Source organism: Stegostoma tigrinum, chromosome 6, assembly GCF_030684315.1.
Source record: "Stegostoma tigrinum isolate sSteTig4 chromosome 6, sSteTig4.hap1, whole genome shotgun sequence".
Lineage (NCBI taxonomy): Eukaryota > Metazoa > Chordata > Chondrichthyes > Orectolobiformes > Stegostomatidae > Stegostoma > Stegostoma tigrinum.
The window spans coordinates 17448944-17469317 of NC_081359.1; the positions used below are offsets into that span (position 1 = coordinate 17448944).

General features: G+C 43.1%; 1 protein-coding gene across 2 annotated transcripts in view; it reads right to left on the minus strand.

Annotated features, from left to right (window-relative positions):
• The window catches only part of ubac2 (UBA domain containing 2), a 206402-nt gene that overhangs the window by 30679 nt on the left and 155349 nt on the right, over window positions 1–20374 (minus strand). For both annotated transcript variants that reach the window (XM_048533306.2, XM_048533305.2), the window contains one exon: window positions 19795–20040. In XM_048533306.2, the coding sequence (XP_048389263.1) occupies window positions 19795–20040 (246 nt within the window). The remainder of the gene's footprint in view (window positions 1–19794; window positions 20041–20374) is intronic.

Below are 20374 nucleotides of genomic sequence, written 5' to 3' on the forward strand. Positions count from 1 at the left end.
ATCATGGATAAATTGGACCATACATGTTGTATGACTATATTAAAAAAAGTACTAGGGCAACGGGTCAAACGGTTTCTTCCTGTGCTGTAATGATTCTATGGCTCATCTCACGGCATCTTAACTGCAAAAATTCTACTAGCAACATGAAATTGAAAACACAGATTAGCAAAACATGGCTCTAAAGGGGAAACTGCAAATGGCATTGAATGAATCACACCTGTGGTGGCAGAATGTAATATCACACTTGTAATCTCCCATACTATCAGACGATTGTTTTATACATTCGCTGAACAGACAAATCTGGCTAACTTGTCACATTGCTTCTGCACCAGCACAGGACAAATACTGAGTTGACAACAATACCCAAACCAAATGATGTTAACAACTAGTGAAGGAAGTATGGAGATGATCATGTGAACCAGTGCCTAACAACAATAGCAATTTGTATTTCTATAGGTTAACATTGTAAAACATTGCAATGCAATTCACAGAATGCTATCAAACCAAATCTGACATTGAGCTTCAAAATGGAGATATGAGTGCAGGTTACCAGCAACTGATCCAAAGGATCGGTTTTAAAGAGCATCTTACAGAAGGAGGCAGAGGTGCAAATGAGGGAGGTAATTCCAGAGTAAGGGCCTAGGCAGCAATAGGCATAGACATCAATTGGGATTGATTAAAATGGGGAATGCAGAAGAGAACAGAATTGACCGAGAGCACAATTCTAGGAGGGCTACAGGTGGTAACAGAAATAGGGAGGCATCAGGGAAGGATCTGGAAACAAGGGTAAGAATTTTAAAATTATGGAGTGACTGGACCTGAGTGTAATGTGAGTCAGAGAAAACAGGAATGATGGATGAACATCACTTTGAGAGAGCTCGGGTAAAAACAGCAGTTTTGGTTGAGCAGACATTAATTGAGCATGTGTAGTGGGCAATTCTATTATGTTCACACATTTTCATTTTCATTGTGCAGTTTAAGAAAAATTTCCATCTAATTTATCCTTGGGTACTTTGACTACATGCAGGTACTCTTCAAAGAAAGTTCATTGATTCAAATTATTTGATAGTTTGACTCATTCAGCAATGAATTTCAACTATAAAATGCCATTTGCTTCAAATTCAAATTGTTGTGTAACTTCAAATATATTGGTTCAAAATAGATCAAGACTGGAGTAGGCAGTTCATGATTTTAGCATCAGTATCGGCTGAGTGGGTAGCACTGAGTCAGAAGAATATGCATTTGAGTGCCATTCCAAAGAGGCCCAAAATCAAAAGTGATCACCCCTATGCACTAATAGGGTAGTGCGGGGGCGGGGGTTTGGCTTTCAAATGAGACATCAAGCCAAAGCGACATTGGGGGACTTTAAAGAGTCTTTTTTTGAAGAAGTGTAGTGGGAGTTCTTTCCAGTTTCCATGTCAATATTTATCCATCAAACAACAGCACTTTAAAGATCGTCTGATTATTCATCACATAACTGTTTCTCAGAACTTCCTATATGCAGAACTGGCTACTGAAATTTCCTAAATTTCAAGAACAGCAACTGTTCAAAAAGTACTTCATTTGCTTTAAAGTGCCTTAGGATATCCAGAAATTTTGAAAGATTTTACGTAAACGCAGAATCCTTCTTTCTTTAGTGAGGGAAATTGGCTGGGTAATTCTCTAAAGACAGACAAGAAACATTGAATCATGCCCTTCTTTGTTATTTCACAGGGCATTAATTTCTAGCCTGTTTTACTTGAAGATGTTCCGATGAATCATTTGGGCAGTTAGGTTTTTGGCTATTTATGATGTGGGTGGTTCACTGCACAAATCTCACCTTGCTTCTGTTATCATGACAGTATTTAAATTAGATGGGGTGATCAAGTGCATCAGTAGCTGTCTTGCAATCTTACTATTTTGATGCTGTTCAATTAACCTCCCTTGTTTTAAGATTAACAAGAATACATTTATTTCTTATAAGAGATAGTTGTGGAGGAATCTCAACAGACACACTATCACACAGTTAATTTATCCAGCTGCACTAGTAATGTTCAATGTCTACCAGTGTTACCCCTGCAGATTAAGTAGCAGGCACAGTGCCTCATAGCTAACAAATGAGGAGCAATGGCTCTGGGGATCTGCATACTGAACATAAGAATTCCAACCAGAAGCAGGTCCTTCAGCCCTTCCAGCTGTCCCCACATTCAATAAGACAATGGCTGAACTAGTCGAGTTTTGAATTCGACAATCCAATTCCTGTTAATCTTTGATTCTGTTGTCTAAAAGAATCTACCCACTTCTTGCCTTAAAAAATATTCAATGTTCCTTATCTCCACGGCTTTCTGAGGCAGATTTCCATGTCTCTAAGAGAAAAGAAATTCGCACCTCCATCCTAATTTTTAAACAGTGTCACTGGTTCTGGACACAACACAAGAGGAAAAATACCTTCGGTTTTGGCCTTGTTAGAACTGTTCAACATCTTAGATACTTCGGTCAATTCACCATTCACTCTTAAAGTTCGATGGAAATAGCTTGGTCTGTGTAATTTTCCTCAAAAAACACCCTGCTTATTTCTGATATCAATCCCTCTGAAACTTCTTCTGAAACACCTCCAATACAGTCCGTTCTTTCTTTAAGCAAGGACAACAAAATTGCAAACAATACTTGAGACCATGATCTCACCAATGTTCTGTACAACTAATGCATAACATTCTTAATTTTATAAATAAAAGCAGAAATGCTGAAGAAACCTCAACAGATTTGGCAGTGACTGGGCAGAGAGAAGCCAGAGACAGTGAACATTTCAGATCCAATAAGACTCATCACTGGAACTGAAGGGAGTTAGAAAAGTTATGGGTTTTCATAAATCATGGAACCACAGTAAAGGATACACCCTTCAGCCCATCAAATCTGTACTGCCAAAAATACTACCACCGACACTGTTCCAACCTTCCAGCACTCGGCCCATAGCTTTTAATGTTATGACATTTCAAGTGCTCATCCAAATGCTTTTGAAATTTTCCAAATGCTTGTGAGGTTTCCCACCTCAACTACTCTCCCATACTGTGCATTCCAGGCCTCTGGATGAAAAACCCTTGCCTCAAATCCCCTCTAAACCTCCCGCATTTCACCTTGTGAAATTATGCCCCTTTGTTACAGACCCTTCAACTAAAGGGAACAGCTGATTTCTATCTTTCCTGTCCATGCCCTTTTATAATCATGTACACCTTCAACAGGACCTCTCCCCGCCCTCCCTACCCCCACAACCTTCTCTACTCCAGAGAAAATAACCTGAGCTCATCCAGGCTGTCTTCAAATAATCTATGCATTGACTTATAAAGGCAAGTGACACGTAAGACTTGTTAATTACAGTATTAATTTGCTCTGCCACCTTCAGGGATTTGTGGACAAACAACCGAAGATTGCTGTGTTTCTCTGAAACATGTGGAAGGAGGAGCAAGTGGAACAGACAGCAAAGGTGCCCCAGAACAATTGGCAAAGGAATTACTAATAGTGGTAGATATTGGTGACGAGTTGGAGTTATTGGTGAATGTAATTAGCAGAAAATAAGTTGACTCTAGTGAGACCTAGCCAGGGGTGGGGCAGATAAAATCAAAATGGAGTATGGAGTTTGTTGTCTAGAGCTGTGAACTCAAAGAGATTCAATCGTGAAAGCTGTAACATGTCTAAAGGTAAATCAAGGTGGTCTTCCATCAGTTTGTATTGGATTTCGTTGGAACACTGCAGCAGACGAGGGTCAAAAATATTAGCACAAGATCAAGATGGTGTACTGAAATGGCAAGTGATAGGCAAGTCAGGGTCAGTCTTGTGGACAGAGTGGAGTTGATCTGTAAAGCTATCTCATACCCAATCTGCATTTGGTCTCACCAATGTACAGCAAATCGAATTGTGAGCAGTGCATACAGTAGAGTAGATTGAAAGAAGTCTAACTAAATTGCTGCTTCACCGGGAGGTGTGTTTAGGGCCATGGACAATGAGGAGGGAGGAGGTATAAGTGCAGTGCTCCACACATGGCAATTACATGGGAAGGTGCCAACAGGTAGTGAAAAGGTACTGTGAGTGATGGAGGGAATGGACCAAGATGCCATGTACAGAACAGCCTTTGCAGAATGCTGACGGGGGGGGCACTGGTGACATCCTGCTAACACAGGACGATCCCTTGATGGAGGCTAGTGAAGTGGAAATTGAGGTCTAGGGGAAGAACACAGCAGGCCAAGCAGCATCAGAGGAGCAGGAAGGCTGACATCTCAGGCCTAGACCCTTCTTCAGAAATGGGGGAGGGGAAGAGGGATCTGAAATAAATAGGGAGAGAGGGGGAGGCGGATAGAAGATGGATAGAGGAGAAGATAGGTGGAGAGAAGAAGATAGGTGGAGAGGAGACAGACCGGTCAAAGAGGCAGGGTTGGAGCCAGTAAAGGTGAGTGTAGGTGGGGAGGTAGGGAGGAGATAGGTCAGTCCAGGGAGGACGGACAGGTCAAGGGAGCGGGATGAGGTTAGTAGGTGTGAGTTGGGGGAGGGGCTTGAGGTGTGAGGATGGGGTAGATAGGAGGAAGGACAGGTTAGGGAGGCGGGGACGAGCTGGGCTGGTTTTGGAATGCAGTAGGGGGAGGGGAGATTTTGAAGCTTGTGATGTCCACATTGATACCATTAGGCTGCAGGGTTCCCAAGCGGGGAGACAGAGAGGTATTGGAGATGGTCCAGGGGAACTAAGGTTGGGGTGGAAGGTGATGGTGAAGAGGATGAACTGTTCGACCTCCTCGTGGGTGCACGAGGCAGCACTGATGCAGCCATCAATATAACTGAGGAAGAAGTGGGGTTTAGGGCCCGTGTAGTTATGGAAGAGGGATTGTTCCACATAACCTACAAAGAGGCAGGCGTAGCTTGGGCCCACGTGGGTACCCATGGCCACTCCCTTTGTCTGTAGGAGACAGAGAAGTCCAGGAAGGAGAGAGGGGTATGAGAGATGGTCCAGGTGAACTTAAGGTTGGGGTTAGTCAAGTGGATAAACTGTTCGAGCTCCTCGAGGAACTTGGGAATCCTGCAGTCCACCTATCTTCTCCTCTATCCATCTTCTTTTCCACCTCCCCCTCTGTCCCTGTTTATTTCAGATTCCCCTTCCCCTCCCCCATTTCTGAAGAAGGCTCTCGGCCCGAAACGTCAGCCTTCCAGCTCCTCTGATGCTGCTTAGCCTGCTGTGTTCATCCAACTCCACACCTTGTTATCTCAGATTCTCCAGCATCTGCAGTTCCTACTATCTCTGAAGTCCAGTGGAAGGTTGTTTGTTGTTCTGGGAGGGTGGGGTTGGTACAGAGCAGAACTGCAGGAATTGGATCAGAAATGGCTGAGCGCCCAGTCAACCACAGTCAGAAGCTGAAGAAAAAGGAAGACATGTTGGAATCACCCTTGTGAGAAGTCATACTTTTATGTTTAATTCTTCTCATAATAAAGGACAGCATTCCATTTGCCTTCTTAATCACTTGCTTTACCTGCACACTAATTTGAATGTGACCCATTCTCGAAAATATCTAGATCCATCTGCACCTCAGAATTCTGCAGTCCTTCTCAGTTTAAGTAATGTTCTTTCTGTTCCTTTTCTGCCAGAGTGAATTGCTCCATATTTTCCCATCTTATTCTCTATCTATATCCATCTGTATCCTACTTATACCCTCCTCATAACATACTTTCTTACATATCTTTGTGTCTTCCATAAATTTAGCTACCATGTCTTCACTCCCATCTTCCAGGTCATTGATATAAATTGTAAAATACTGTGGGCCCAGTATGGACTCCTGAAGGATCCACTTGTCACACTTGCCAATCAAAAAAAATCAATTTATCCATATGTTCTGCTGTATGCCAGCCAGCCAGTCTTCAATCCGCGGTAATATGCTAGCAACGACACCGTTAGATCCTACTTTGCATAATAAGCTTTGTAGTACCTTGTCAAATACTGTCTGAAAATCAAAATACAATGTGTCAACAGACTTCCTTTATTCATAGTGCATATTACTCCCTCAAAAACGTCATTAAATTGGTTTAACATGGCTTTCCTCTCATAAAACCATGCTGATTCTTCCTAATCAATTTGAGATTAACTAGCTATTACCCCACTGATAATCAGTTCTAGACATCAAACTAACTGGCCCATTGTTTCCTGTTTTCTGCTTCCCTTTACCCTTGAATAGAGGAGTTACATCTGCTATTTTCTTAATAGAGCCTTTCCAGAACCTAGCAAATTTTGGAAAATTAATATCAATGTACCCACTGCGTCATTAGCTATCCATTCTGCAATCGCAGGATGAAGTTCATCAGGACCTAGGGATTTAGCAACTGGCATTTGCTAAATAAATAATAAAATAACTATCCAATGCCCCCACAAGAATTATGGTGACAATCCATTCCGAAATACATGTTCAAATTTACCCAACACATGGTGCATTAGGCATAAAAAACTAAACAGGAAGACTCAAATTGGAAGCGTTTACACTAGATGAAGCATTGAAGTCTAATGAAAGAAAAAGTAAATTTGGCTCAAGAAGTGAGTGACTCAGATTGCCGTCTTCGAAAGAATCACATTTTGGAACATCAATGTACATGCAAGCAACAGAAATGTGCGTGGTCGTACTTACAGTTGATCAAATGAGATGCAGCCACAGATACTGAAGGGAGTAAGGGTGGAAATGGTGAGGCAAATGGCATAATCTCCCAACACTTTTTTGAAATGGTGTAGTGCTGGAGAACAGGAGAAATGCACATTTTGCCCTATTTTGAAAAAGAGCTCAAGGATAGATCAGTATCTGTACCACAGCCAGTTAAACCTCAGTAACGGAAAGGCTTTAGATAATTAATTTGTCTTAACAATCAAGTATCATTTAATTCAGGAAACAAAGCATGCATTTATTAAAGGCAAATTGCATTCAATTAACTTGACTGAGTTTTGTTAAAGAGGTAATAGAAAAGGATTGATGAAGTATACACAGACTTCCAAAATGCATTTGAAACAGTGTTATAATATAGGTTTTCTGTAAAAGTTGCAGCACATAGAATGCCGCTTTCAGTTCTTCCCTTTGCATATCCCTGATTTCATTGCTGCAGTTCTGTTAGCCCTGGAATTCTCTTTTGAAAAATCATTTCCTGCTCAACATTTCTTAACCTGCCCTTTTTGATCAAGCTTCAGGTCACTGTAAGGTCAGATTTTAAGATGTTTGATCATGTTAAAGGCATTATAAAAATGGGAGTTGTACTTTTGTTCGGTCTTTTCACCATACCTAATTAAGACAAGCATTGTGATAGCCAACACTTCGCTCCTCGTGTACTATGCAATAGTTTACTCAGCCAGCACAATTGCCACAATACTGAATTTTAAAGAACCACACAACACTGCTTGAGTGGAGAGAACCCAATAAACTAGAACTGTCTCGGCCAAATTGAATCCCCACATGAAAGCTTTGAGCTACATTAAGAAGCACCACAATATGGTGTAACAGCTGATATTTTCTTGCCACAATGTCAGCTTCAAGATAGCTTTGTTTACAAAGCTGAAATCATGAGCTTGCATGCTGTAGTACATCTGGGCATAGGATAACCCAGATTCATTTTCACACGCATTCATTTCTCGTATTACTGTTAATCCATTGCCAAAATAATCTTTGCATTGCCGGTTAGTATATAGACTTCAAACCTCTTTCTAAAATACCAGCATTGTTGCCATTCCTTTGCTGGCCTTCATTTTATGCAAGTTATTGATCATATATCTGACATCTTTACCCTCTATATGGTCGTTAATTACATCATTGTCACTAAGTGATGTGTGCACTGCCACAGATTCTCAAGGTCAATCATCTTTGTTTGTTCAGAATACTCTGTCCAAAGTCATTAATGCCGCTCTGGGTGACTGCTAATGAACTCACTGATCCACTTGATCCCTCCCAATCTTTTCATTTACATGGCACACTTCAACTGGGCAAGCAAAGCACAGCCACTTTTTCAGCTGAACATCTCGCTTCCTTGCATTTACTATGGCTATGGTCTTACTTGAGAGATCTGCAAAACAGTGCAAACAACAAGCAAAAGGAAGATAAATGCATTAGTGTTTCAACTCTACCAGAAAAAATACACCATCTTTGACTGTGAGCACAACCTAATTTTCAAAATCTGCTCAACTCAACTACTTCTAACTAATCATGGCCATTAATCTATTCCACACACTGCACTGGGATTCAGGGGTCTGAGTTTTGCAGATGGTATTTCAAATTTGCAACAATACTTTTAAAAATACAATTTTTATTGCATAATTGAACTGAAACATAATAGAAATCTCATGGATCAGAGTAAAATGCAAATTATAATTTATCAGGTTAAAGGGAAAGCTAAACCTGCCAGCATGTGCACAGTCTTTTGATCAGGGAAGAACTGACGAGAGGTCACCCACAAGTCTGACACCACTGACAACCATTCCCTCCTGTTGTTTTTTTACGTACGCCAGTGTTGAAATGCTAGCTCACAGTGGTGTGTTGTCGGAAACATCAAGAGTACAGCAATAACATGGTTGGAGATTACTGGGCATTTGTGCATGTAGTCAGCCAAAACACGTACAGAGACCTTTTGAAAAACTCATCCTCATTGTGCAATCCATCCACAGCTCTGTGCATTCCTCCTTTTCTTTTAATGTCAGATTTTGTAACGGATCAGGTAGAATCGTAGAGACGTACAACACTAAACAGACTCTTCAGTCCAACTTGTCCATATCAAGATATTTTAAATTAGATTAGTCCTGTTTGCCAGTATTTAGCCCAACTCCTTCTAAACCCTAGATAATAAAATGTGAGGCTGGATGAACACAGCAGGCCCAGCAGCATCTCAGGAGCACAAAAGCTGACGTTTCGGGCCTAGACCCTTCATCAGAGAGGGGGATGGGGTGAGGGTTCTGGAATAAATAGGGAGAGAGGGGGAGGCGGACCGAAGATGGAGAGAAAAGAAGATAGGTGGAGAGGAGAGTATAGGTGGGGAGGGGATAGGTCAGTCCAGGGAAGACGGACAGGTCAAAGAGGTGGGATGAGGTTAGTAGGTAGGAGATGAAGGTGCGGCTTGAGGTGGGAGGAAGGGATGGGTGAGAGGAAGAACAGGTTAGGGAAGCAGAGACAGGTTGGACGGGTTTTGGGATGCAGTGGGTGGAGGGGAAGAGCTGGGCTGGTTGTGTGGTGCAGTGGGGGGAGGGGACGAACTGGGCTGGTTTTGGGTTGCGGTGGGGGAAGGGGAAATTTTGAAGCTGGTGAAGTCCGCATTGATACCATTGGGCTGCAGTGTTCCCAAGCGGAATATGAGTTGCTGTTCCCTAATTTGCCCTACCAAAATATAGCACCTCACATTTACCCAGATTAAACTCCATCTGGCATTCCTCAGCCCATTGGCTCATCTGATCAAGGTCCTGTTGTACTCTCAGGTAACCTTCTTCACTGTCCACTACACCACCAAAACAGCTGTAAAATTACTCACCATACCTCCTATATTCACATCCAAATAATTTATATAAATAACAAAAAGCAGTGGACACAGCACTGATCGGACACAGCACTGATCCCTGTGGCACACTACTGGTCACAGGGTTCCAGTCCGAATAGCAACCTTTCACCACCACCCTTTGTCTCCTACCTCCTAGCCAACTTTGTATCCAAATGGTTCGTTCTCCCTGTATCAAAATGAATTAAATCGACAATGTATCCAAACACAGTCTTTCACATTTGCTGAAAGGAAATAGAATTCAAACTTCTGTTGCAGCATTTTGACATGCTGGGATATAAGGCTGTGGGCATTGACAGCTACATCTGTCATTGATGATGCTAGTGGAAACATCTTAAGTGAACTCTCCACCACAGTCTCTTGCCAAAGGCCCAGTTTTGGATGAAAACACTGAAACTTATCTGCAGTGGTCAGGATTGTCTCACTCTTCCCCTGCATTTTAGTATTCAGCTCATCCAGGTGGCTGAAAATGTCTGTGAGGTACTTGGCCTAGAAGTAATCATCTGACAGAAACTCTTTGTAAGGCAGTTTATGTGTTGTCGAAAAGTCTGTCAATTCTCTACAGATCTCATGAACACAGGTGAGAAATCTCCACTACAATAACTGTCTCACCTTGGAGTGTAACATTAAACTTGAATCCCATGTCTGCACACAAAACAGTGAATAAACATGACTTCAATCACCGTGGTTTAAGCAGTTCATGATTTTCATTCTTGTTCTATTCCTACAGCTAAAACTGGCAACATTATTTTGATACAAGAGCTTCACCGTGGAGGATGCAATGGTTGATCTGAATATCAGAATTTTCCTCTTTGACGTTCTTTTTTGTGGAGGCTGCTCTGTCAGTTCAAATGCTCCAACACATGACCCAGGTAAGTTTGTTTCATTCCAGGAAGTAACTGTTACCCAGCCTTGACCATACTGAATGGCAGAGCAGGCTTGAGAAGCTGAAGTCTTAACAGTGTTAAAATATTTCTCATAAGTCATGTGATTTGGTAGCACCTAACAAAATAATAAAATGCTCCTGAATGGATTTTCCACCAACATGCTGAACACTGGCCAGCGGCCGGCAGTGTCTGTTTATAGTGGTGGACTCATGAATCTGCAAAGCAAACTTCCCACGAGCAGCTAACTTCTCCTGCAGTACATCCTCAATATCAGTTGACATATCATCAATTTGCCATTCAACTGTATTATCAGAGTGGAATTTTGATGATCTCTTTTGCAGCATCAGCTCCTAACATTAAGCCTACAATTGTTTTCACAGGGGGGCGTATTAATGTTTCGGCAATAGCATTGGGCTTCTGTAATTTTGCTACAAGTTCAGACACCAGGTAACTAGTCTCTTGAGCTTTATCTGATACCTACTTTACCAGGAGGACGGTCAGGGTCTCAACCCGAAACATCAACTTTCCTGCTCCACTGATGCTGCCTGACCTACTATGTTGCTCCAGCTTCACACTGTGTTGTCTCCGGATCTGAAACGTTGACTTTGCTTTTCTCTCCACAGGTGCTGCCAAACCTGTTGAATTTGAATAGCAATTTCTGTTTTTGGTCCCACTTTATCAAATGTTAGATTTGCTTAACATGTTGTTCTTTCAGCACTTGAAGTACTGAATGTTTTGGTTTGCAAATAGCAATTTAACTTCCTTGGTAGCATCACAATGTTTGACAACTTCTCTGTGCAGGTGAGACATTTAGGTAAGGGGCAGGCAACATCTGCAGTCCATGAAAATCCAAAGGCCAGATGGCTCTCTATTACACTGTTTCTGAACAGTTCTGCTTATTTACTCATTGGGTTTGGATGATTCATTAATGATTGAAACTGTAGATGAATTGCCTCTTTTGACAACAAACTTGCCCATTTCTTTTTAGGTCAGAGGAAATAACATCGATTTCATAAAGAAATGTAGGTGCAGTCAATTTAGTAAATCGATACTAATGCTGGAGATAATGGGAACTGCAGATGCTGGAGAATTCCAAGATAATAAAATGTGAGGCTGGATGAACACAGCAGGCCAAGCAGCATCTCAGGAGCTTTTGTCTCATTTTACTACCAACCAAAAATTGCACAGATGCCACTGCTCGATTTCTATGGTCACTAGTAAAAACTCTTACATCATCTCAGTTTTGTCCTTTAGCCACCTGCATTTAGAATATCCATGTCTTAGAATTGAAAGACAGAGATGCTTCACTTTTAAGTTGATTTTTTTTGCAAAAGTTTCGAGTTGTAATTTTGGTTGGAGAGAATGATGCTTGGGATGAAACAATGTCTGAAATCAATTTTCATTATCTTTGTTCAAAATATCACAGCACACTTGGCAGTTCTTGCCATACACCAGTGTGATATGGCATACCCGTTGAAAACCACAGTTCCATACTACTGACCATTCAACCTTGCTCCACCTCTATGGCACCATTTTCTTGCAAGTCTACTTTTTGCAAATCCAAATGAAAGTTACTCACTCTTTCAGATTATAGTTCTTGTACACAGACAGCTGTGGTGTGCTCCACGGGTAAAACTGCTGATTCAATATAGAATACAATATTCATTTTTACTGTCCACATGCTACCACTTGTAAGATATTCTATTTTCAAATACAAATATATGCAGGATTGGGGTTCTCCTATTTAATTTTTTAAAATCAAATAATTTAAAGATTTGTACAATTGATACAATTAATGAAATACAGTAGTTTGTGTCTTTTCATTCCCAATATGTGTCGGGACTGACTGTAATAAAAACAGAAAGTGCTGAAACAGCCCTGCTGTGATAGTAACAAGGTCAGCTGGGCAGAAGAAGGAAATGTTCCAATTCCACAAATCCGACTTTTGAAAGTGGTCACCCGCATTTCCATCTTGGTATTTGGGGTTTTGGGTTGCGCTGAGCGTCAGGTTGGGAGACCAAGAAGAGTTGAGGAGGTTGTCAGTTCCTGAAAGTGGCTGGAAGGAAATCCTGCCTGGGGATTTGACGCTGTGTTCAAACTTCAAAAATAAAGATTAATACATAAAATCATCCCTCCTGATCTGATCTTCTCCTTTTCCATGGCCATCTAATTTCTGATAGCCACTCGTGCTCCCAATGCCACCTCACCCTACACCTATCAACCCATTTCTAATGGTTCCTCAACCCCCGTACCTCCATCCATCTCCATAGTCCTTCACAGTATCTATGTTAACTCAATACTAACTCACACATCAACGAATACCAGTCACGGTTGGACACACATCAATGAATACCAGTCACGGTTGGACATAGAGCAGTTTTTCCGCCGTCTTCGCCTCCACGCCTACTTCTTCAACCGGGAACCTAACCCTCCATCCACTGACCCCTTCACCCGCTTCCAACACAAGTCCTCCTCCTGGACACCACCCCCAGGCCTCCTACCCTCCCTCGACCTCTTCATCTCCAACTGCCGTCGAGACATTAACCACCTCAACCTCTCCACCCCTCTCACCCACTCCAACCTCTCCCCCGCAGAACGGGCAGCCCTCCGCTCCAACCCCAACCTCACCATCAAACCCGCAGACAAGGGTGGCGCAGTGGTAGTATGGCGCACTGACCTCTACATCGCCGAGGCCAGACGCCAATTCTCCGACACCACCTCCAACCGCCTCCTCGATCATGACCCGACACCCGAGCACCAAACCATCATCTCCAACACCATTCATGACCTCATCACCTCAGGGGACCTCCCACCCACAGCCTCCAACCTCACTGTTCCCCAACCCCGCACGGCCCGTTTCTATCTCCTTCCCAAAATCCACAAACCTGCCTGCCCTGGTCGACCCATCGTCTCAGCCTGCTCCTGCCCCACCGAACTCATCTCCACCTATCTGGACTCCATTTTCTCCCCTTTGGTCCAGGAACTCCCCACCTACGTCCGTGACACCACCCATGCCCTCCACCTCCTCCAGGACTTCCAATTCCCTGGCCCCCAATACCTCATATTCACCATGGACGTCCAGTCCCTATACACCTGCATTCCGCATGGAGATGGCCTCAAGGCCCTCCGCTTCTTCCTGTCCCGCAGGCCCGACCAGTCCCCCTCCACCGACACTCTCATCCGCCTAGATGAACTCGTCCTCACACTCAACAACTTCTCTTTTGACTCCTCCCACTTCCTACAGACTAAGGGCGTGGCCATGGGCACCCGCATGGGCCCCAGCTATGCCTGCCTCTTTGTAGGTTACGTGGAACAGTCCCTCTTCCGCACCTACACAGGCCCCAAACCCCACCTCGTCCTTCGGTACATTGATGACTGTATCGGCGCCGCCTCTTGCTCCCCAGAGGAGCTCGAACAGTTCATCCACTTCACCAACACCTTCCACCCCAACCTTCAGTTCACCTGGGCCATCTCCAGCACATCCCTCACCTTCCTGGACCTCTCAGTCTCCATCTCAGGCAACCAGCTTGTAACTGATGTCCATTTCAAGCCCACCGACTCCCACAGCTACCTAGAATACACCTCCTCCCACCCACCCTCCTGCAAAAATTCCATCCCCTATTCCCAATTCCTCCGTCTCCGTCGCATCTGCTCCACGATAAGACATTCCACTCCCGCACATCCCAGATGTCCAAGTTCTTTAAGAACCGCAACTTTCCCCCCACAGTGATCGAGAACGCCCTTGACCGCATCTCCCGTATTTCCCGCAACACATCCCTCACACCCCGCCCCCGCCACAACCGCCCTAAGAGGATCCCCCTTGTTCTCACACACCACCCCACCAACCTCCGGATACAACGCATCATCCTCCGACACTTCCGCCATTTACAATCCGACCCCACCACCCAAGACATTTTTCCATCCCCACCCCTGTCTGCTTTCCGGAGAGACCACTCTCTCCGTGACTCCCTTGTTCGCTCCACACTGCCCTCCAACCCCACCACACCCGGCACCTTCCCCTGCAACCGCAGGAAATGCTACACTTGTCCCCACACCTCCTCCCTCACCCCTATCCCAGGCCCCAAGATGACATTCCACATTAAGCAGAGGTTCACCTGCACATCTGCCAATGTGGTATACTGCATCCACTGTACCCGGTGCGGCTTCCTCTACATTGGGGAAACCAAGCGGAGGCTTGGGGACCGCTTTGCAGAACACCTCCGCTCAGTTCGCAACAAACAACTGCACCTCCCAGTCGCAAACCATTTCCACTCCCCCTCCCATTCTCTAGATGACATGTCCATCATGGGCCTCCTGCACTGCCACAATGATGCCACCCGAAGGTTGCAGGAACAGCAATTCATATTCCGCCTGGGAACCCTGCAGCCATATGGTATCAATGTGGACTTCACCAGTTTCAAAATCTCCCCTTCCCCTACTGCATCCCTAAACCAGCCCAGTTCGTCCCCTCCCCCCACTGCACCACACAAGCAGCCCAGCTCTTCCCCCCCACCCACTGCATCCCAAAACCAGTCCAGCCTGTTTCTGCCTCCCTAACCGGTTCTTCCTCTCACCCATCCCTTCCTCCCACCCCAAGCCGCACCCTCATCTACGTACTAACCTCCTCCCACCTCCTTGACCTGTCCGTCTTTCCTGGACTGACCTATCCCCTCCCTACCTCCCCACCTATACTCTCTCCACCTATCTTCTTTACTCTCCGTCTTCGGTCCGCCTCCCCCTCTCTCCCTATTTATTCCAGTTCCCTCTCCCCATCCCCCTCTCTGATGAAGGGTCTAGGCCCGAAACGTCAGCTTTTGTGCTCCTGAGATGCTGCTAGGCCTGCTGTGTTCATCCAGCCTCACATTTTATTATCACTAACTCAGACCAACTCATGCGCCCACTGAAGCTACCCTTTGCACTTCTTTCTCTGTGCCAAAACACCGAATATACACCATAGCATACCTTAGGAGGCAGACAGAAAATAAAGCTGTGCATCAATTGATGATATAACTTTTGAAACTAAAATAAAAACATTTCCATTCAATAAACAATTGGAGCTGACTACTGAAATGCTCATTTGATACGCAGTACATTGTGAAAGTGAAATTAGCCCACCTGAGCAGGTCAGAGGCTAGGAATTCTGTGGTAAGTAACTCGTTTCCCACCTCCCCAATGCCTGTCCATCATCTACAAGGCACAAGTCAGGAGTGTGATGGATTACTCTCCGCTTGCCTGGATAAGTGCAGCTTCAACAACAACCAAGAAGTTTTACACATTTCAGGACAAAGCAGCCCACTTGGTTTTCACCCCACCCAGAACTTTCAACATTCTGCTGATGCAAAATCAGGAAGAGCAGCTGTCAAGGTGGGAGAGGGCTTGCAATGGGGTGGAGGAAGAGGCATTGCAAAGTGGGGACAATGGCTACTGAGGAAAGAGAGGGTCTGTAAAGAAGAAAGAGGAGGTTAGCAAAGCAGAGAGGAGATTTGCAAAGAATAGGAGAGGACTGCAAACTGGGGAGCAGGATTGTGAAAAAGGGATGCAAAGGATGCGAGGAGATAGAGAAGGAGTTGTGATGACAAAGACAAGTCAGGGGCTGCAAATGCAACTGGGGCTAGATACGACGTGGGGGGAGACAAAACCAAGACAGGGAAGCAGAGAGGGTGAGTGCAAAGAAAATAAGGGATTAACACAATCAAAGGTAGTGCTCGAGAGAGATTTCTTCTTATGTCTGCTGTGAACTGGTCTTTGATAGTTGAGACGAAGCATCATAAGTGATCCCCAAACTATTTCCTATACCATGGGAATAAGAATTACAGTAACTATAAAAAGCCCCACAGTTCTTATAGTCCAGCCCAAACCTCACAATTTTCACTTCCTCAAAAGTGAATGCAATTTCCTTCCACTCTATCTGCCTCCCTGGGAACTCTCTGTTCACCACCATTATGTAATACCTACTTCTCATTTGTGTCAGCAGCAGCTCGGTGAATAACTCATGCCTCTTGAGGCATTCACATAAAATTCCAGGCAAAAATCCCAGAGCAGGAGTGAAGCAGTGCTGCATTGCTGGAAGTACTATGTTTCAGACGAGACATTAAACTGATGCCCCACCAGCCCTCGTCCTTGGTTGTAAAAAATCGCATGGAACTATTTTGAAGAAGAGCCGGGGATTGCTTCACAACATCCTGGGTATTAATTATGACTCGACCAAAATCACTAAAAACAAGTTATCTGATTGCTCTCACATTGCTATCTGTAGAAGCTTGTGCAAATTGACAACTGCGTTTTCTATGTTACCACAGTTCCTGCATCAAAGTACCTGAACCTCACTGTAAGTGCTTTGCAACATCCTAAGTTTGTGACAGATATTTTAGGGGTGTCAATTCCCTGAACCTGAAGGGTCATTGGTCTGAAGAGTTAATCCTGCTTTTCACTTTTCACAGGTACTTCCAAATCTGCTAATTCTTTCCGCATTTTCTGCTTTATTGCTCTTTTCCTTTTTGCACTGCATCCTGAGTGAGACTAGTAAATTTATTAGGATGTAGAGGTGCAGAACTGTTTAATGTGACTGTCAACACTGAGCAATGCTGCTTCAACAAGGAGGTACACCAGTTGGATCAAAAATTGAAAACAATGGGGAAGCCAGCACAAAACTGGTCAACATAACTGCTGCATAACAATCTCTAAGTGACAGAAAATGCAAATAGTTTAGGGAGGGGCAATTTGACTCCTATGTGTTACCAACAATTTGCATTTATGCAGTGCCCTTGACAAGTTAAAACTTGCCATAGCACTTTAGAAGAATATCATCAACTAACATTTGATAGTGCGCACAGAGCTTGGCCAAAGTGGAACGAGTGTCTTAAAGGAGAAAAAGAGAGGCAGAGAGGTTCAGGGAGGGAATTCAGGCTCCAGGGCAGCTGAAAGACGAATCCCAACATTGAGCAAAAGAAATCTGAGATGTGTAACAAACCAGGCAAGGAGAAGGACAGAGGTCTTTGGGCTTTAAGACTGGAGACAGTCACAGGAATTGGGAGAGGCAGGACCAGGGAAGAATTTGAACATAAAAACAATTACAATGCTTGACAGGAAACCATCGATGGTCAGCAAGTACAAGGTGATGGGTAAAGAGGACCTGGTGTGAGTGAGATACAGGAAGCAGAGTTTTGGTTCAACTAAAATTTACAAAGCATGTAAGGTAGAAGAACAGATAGGACAGTATTAGAATAGACCTAGCAAAGGGATGGATTATACTTTCAGCTATAAGAACGCCCTAGGCAAAAGTGGAGATGGATAATATAATGTGGGTGGACGTAGACAGTCTTTGAAATGGCAAAGGTAAGCAAGTAATAACACCACAAATGTGAATCACAACATGGAAATTAATACTCTTTCTAATTTAGTTATTATTATAGAACAGTACTAAATCACTGGAAGAGCAACAACTATATGATGCTTCTTAGGTTCCGAGAAGGAGTCACAATATTTCAAAATTCATCCGCCCTTCGCCTTTCTACAGCTACGTCTACAGTGTTTCCAAAATTTCATGTTAACTTTTATTTTCTGGCAGCTCCAGTGTTTTACTTTTAACTCTATGGAACTATATTTAATACATTATTCTTTATACAGTATTAAATGGATAATTGAATTTAAGTGATAAACAGAGAAACTCTGTTAAAATTAGTTAATCTAAGACCTTGATTAGATGAATATTCATATAGAAGTGTTTGAATTCTGTTACATAAAGGGTGCAGGGGACATTCAAAACACTTATAAGGATGACACCAGAACTGACAGTTTAAAACTGTCAGGAATGATTGAACAGAGGGCTTTTCTGTTGGAAAAGAGCACCTTGGGTGGGTGGGGATGTATCATCAAAAGAAACAGTTAAAAATATTCAAGCATTGAGAAGGTAGGTATAAAGAAGATGTTTCCACTTCTGGGGACACTCGGGAGCAGGTGAGATGAGTAGATCCATTGAACTTAAGGGGAACTCAGATAACTTTGTAACAGGAGAAAAAAAAATTAAAGGTTATTCTGTTGTTTCTGTACAATTCAACAGAACACAAATCCCGATTGCAGCATTTACGACAATTGCAAGATACAAATCATCAATGCTTCTGTGCTGTGGTTAGATGTTTGCATAGGAGGGGTAGATCATTAGAGCAAATTTGAAGGGCAACTTGCTTATACCGATAGAGTGGGATGAGATTGAAAGGGAAGAGGGTCACGTGGAATGTGAACACTGACATGGACAGTTGGGTCGAATGCTTTTTTTCTATGATGCAAATTCTATTCAATATCAATTGCATTGGTACCAAAATTACTGCAGCATTAAATTGTTTTAATTCACTACCAACCCACAAAAAATAGAATATTCTTTGTTTTATATGCCATGCCTGTTATCAGTCAAAACGTATGCTTCTGTGTGGGCGATGCAAATCATTGCCACGTGCAAAGTAACAGTCTGGTTTAAAAGAAAATGTGGGAGGGTGACTGCACTGGCCTGTGACAAGGAATTGGTTGGTGAAAGTGGAAAGAGTGAACTCAGAAATGCCATGAAAATGGTATGATTTACTTTAAATATGACAAAATTTCTGAGTGAAGAAAATTGTAAAAATAAGATTAATTATCTCTTGAGCATAACTTTCCTAAAGATCATTTCAATTCCTGGTTTGAAACCATAATGTTTCTACATAACAGTATTCTTTCTTTTAAAAATGTTCATTTAAAATGACAGCCACGAATATATGATAGTCATTCATAAATTTAATAACAAAGTCAGGAGAAATCATTTTTTCTGGCAGTGAGTAGTAAGCATATGGAACTTACTACCACAGGGCATGGTTGCTGAGAACAATATAAAATGCATTTAAGGCAAAGGTACATAAAGACATGCAGCCGTTCAAGAAGGCAGCTCACTGCCACTTTCTGAAGGGCAATTAAATTTGGACATAAGCTGCTGGGCTTGCCAGCAGTGCCCCGCAACTAGCGAATAAATATATAAATTCTTAAACACTCAGACAAAATACTGTGAATGCTGGAAATCTGAAGTATCATACTGGACTCAAAACATTATTTCTGTTTCTCTCTTCACAGATGCTGCCAACTTGCTGAGTTTCAACAGCACTTTCTGTCATTCTTATACATTTTTTAAAATGACGAAGCTAGATCTGGGCCAAAGACAGAAAGGAATTGGAGGATACATTGATAAGGTGAGATGAGGTAAAGTGGAAAAAGGTTCATATAAATTCAGTAGACCTAAAACTTTTTGCAAGCTTCCTGTTTGTTGTGGGTTCATGATTATGGCAGTTAGGAGGAGAGATGCCAAGAAGGACAGAGAATAAAAATTTAAACTTAGATCATGCACTTCCAAAGTGGTCATTACCTGCCACCGATGCCTTCTGTTGTTCTGGTTAAGCTGAGCCAGCATGATTTGCTGATCCAACATTTCCATCCTCTGCTGTCTCTGAATTTCCAAGGTTGCGCCCATTCCAATGGGAGCTTCTTCAGTGGGATCAGCAGATGAGAAGAGAGGTTCAAGAATAAACGAGGCACACCTGGTCACCCACTTCGGTACACAAAGTAATCGCTGTACCTTCAGCACATTGTAGTGGTAAACAATTCCAGAAAGCTATAGGAGGAGTATATGAAATGGTCATCAGCAGACAGCAAAAGTTCAATCATTAGATCTATTGTAACAGCACATATCAGTTTTACTGCTCTCAGCAATGTTCTTAGATTACACAAGTGGCAGACAATTGGGCTCTGACCTTAACTGGGCTAAGATTTCCAAATAGTAAAGGGTGAAGCTCTGGCTGAAAGGTCCATAAACCTACAGACATTTGTGCATGCTTTTCTTTCTACCAGTCTTCCTTGTCGGAAGTCAGTGTGGTTACCAAAACACAGGATCCTTTATAGAGTCTGGATCTGATTGTGGAGAGTTGGAGAGAACCTAGGTCAAGAAA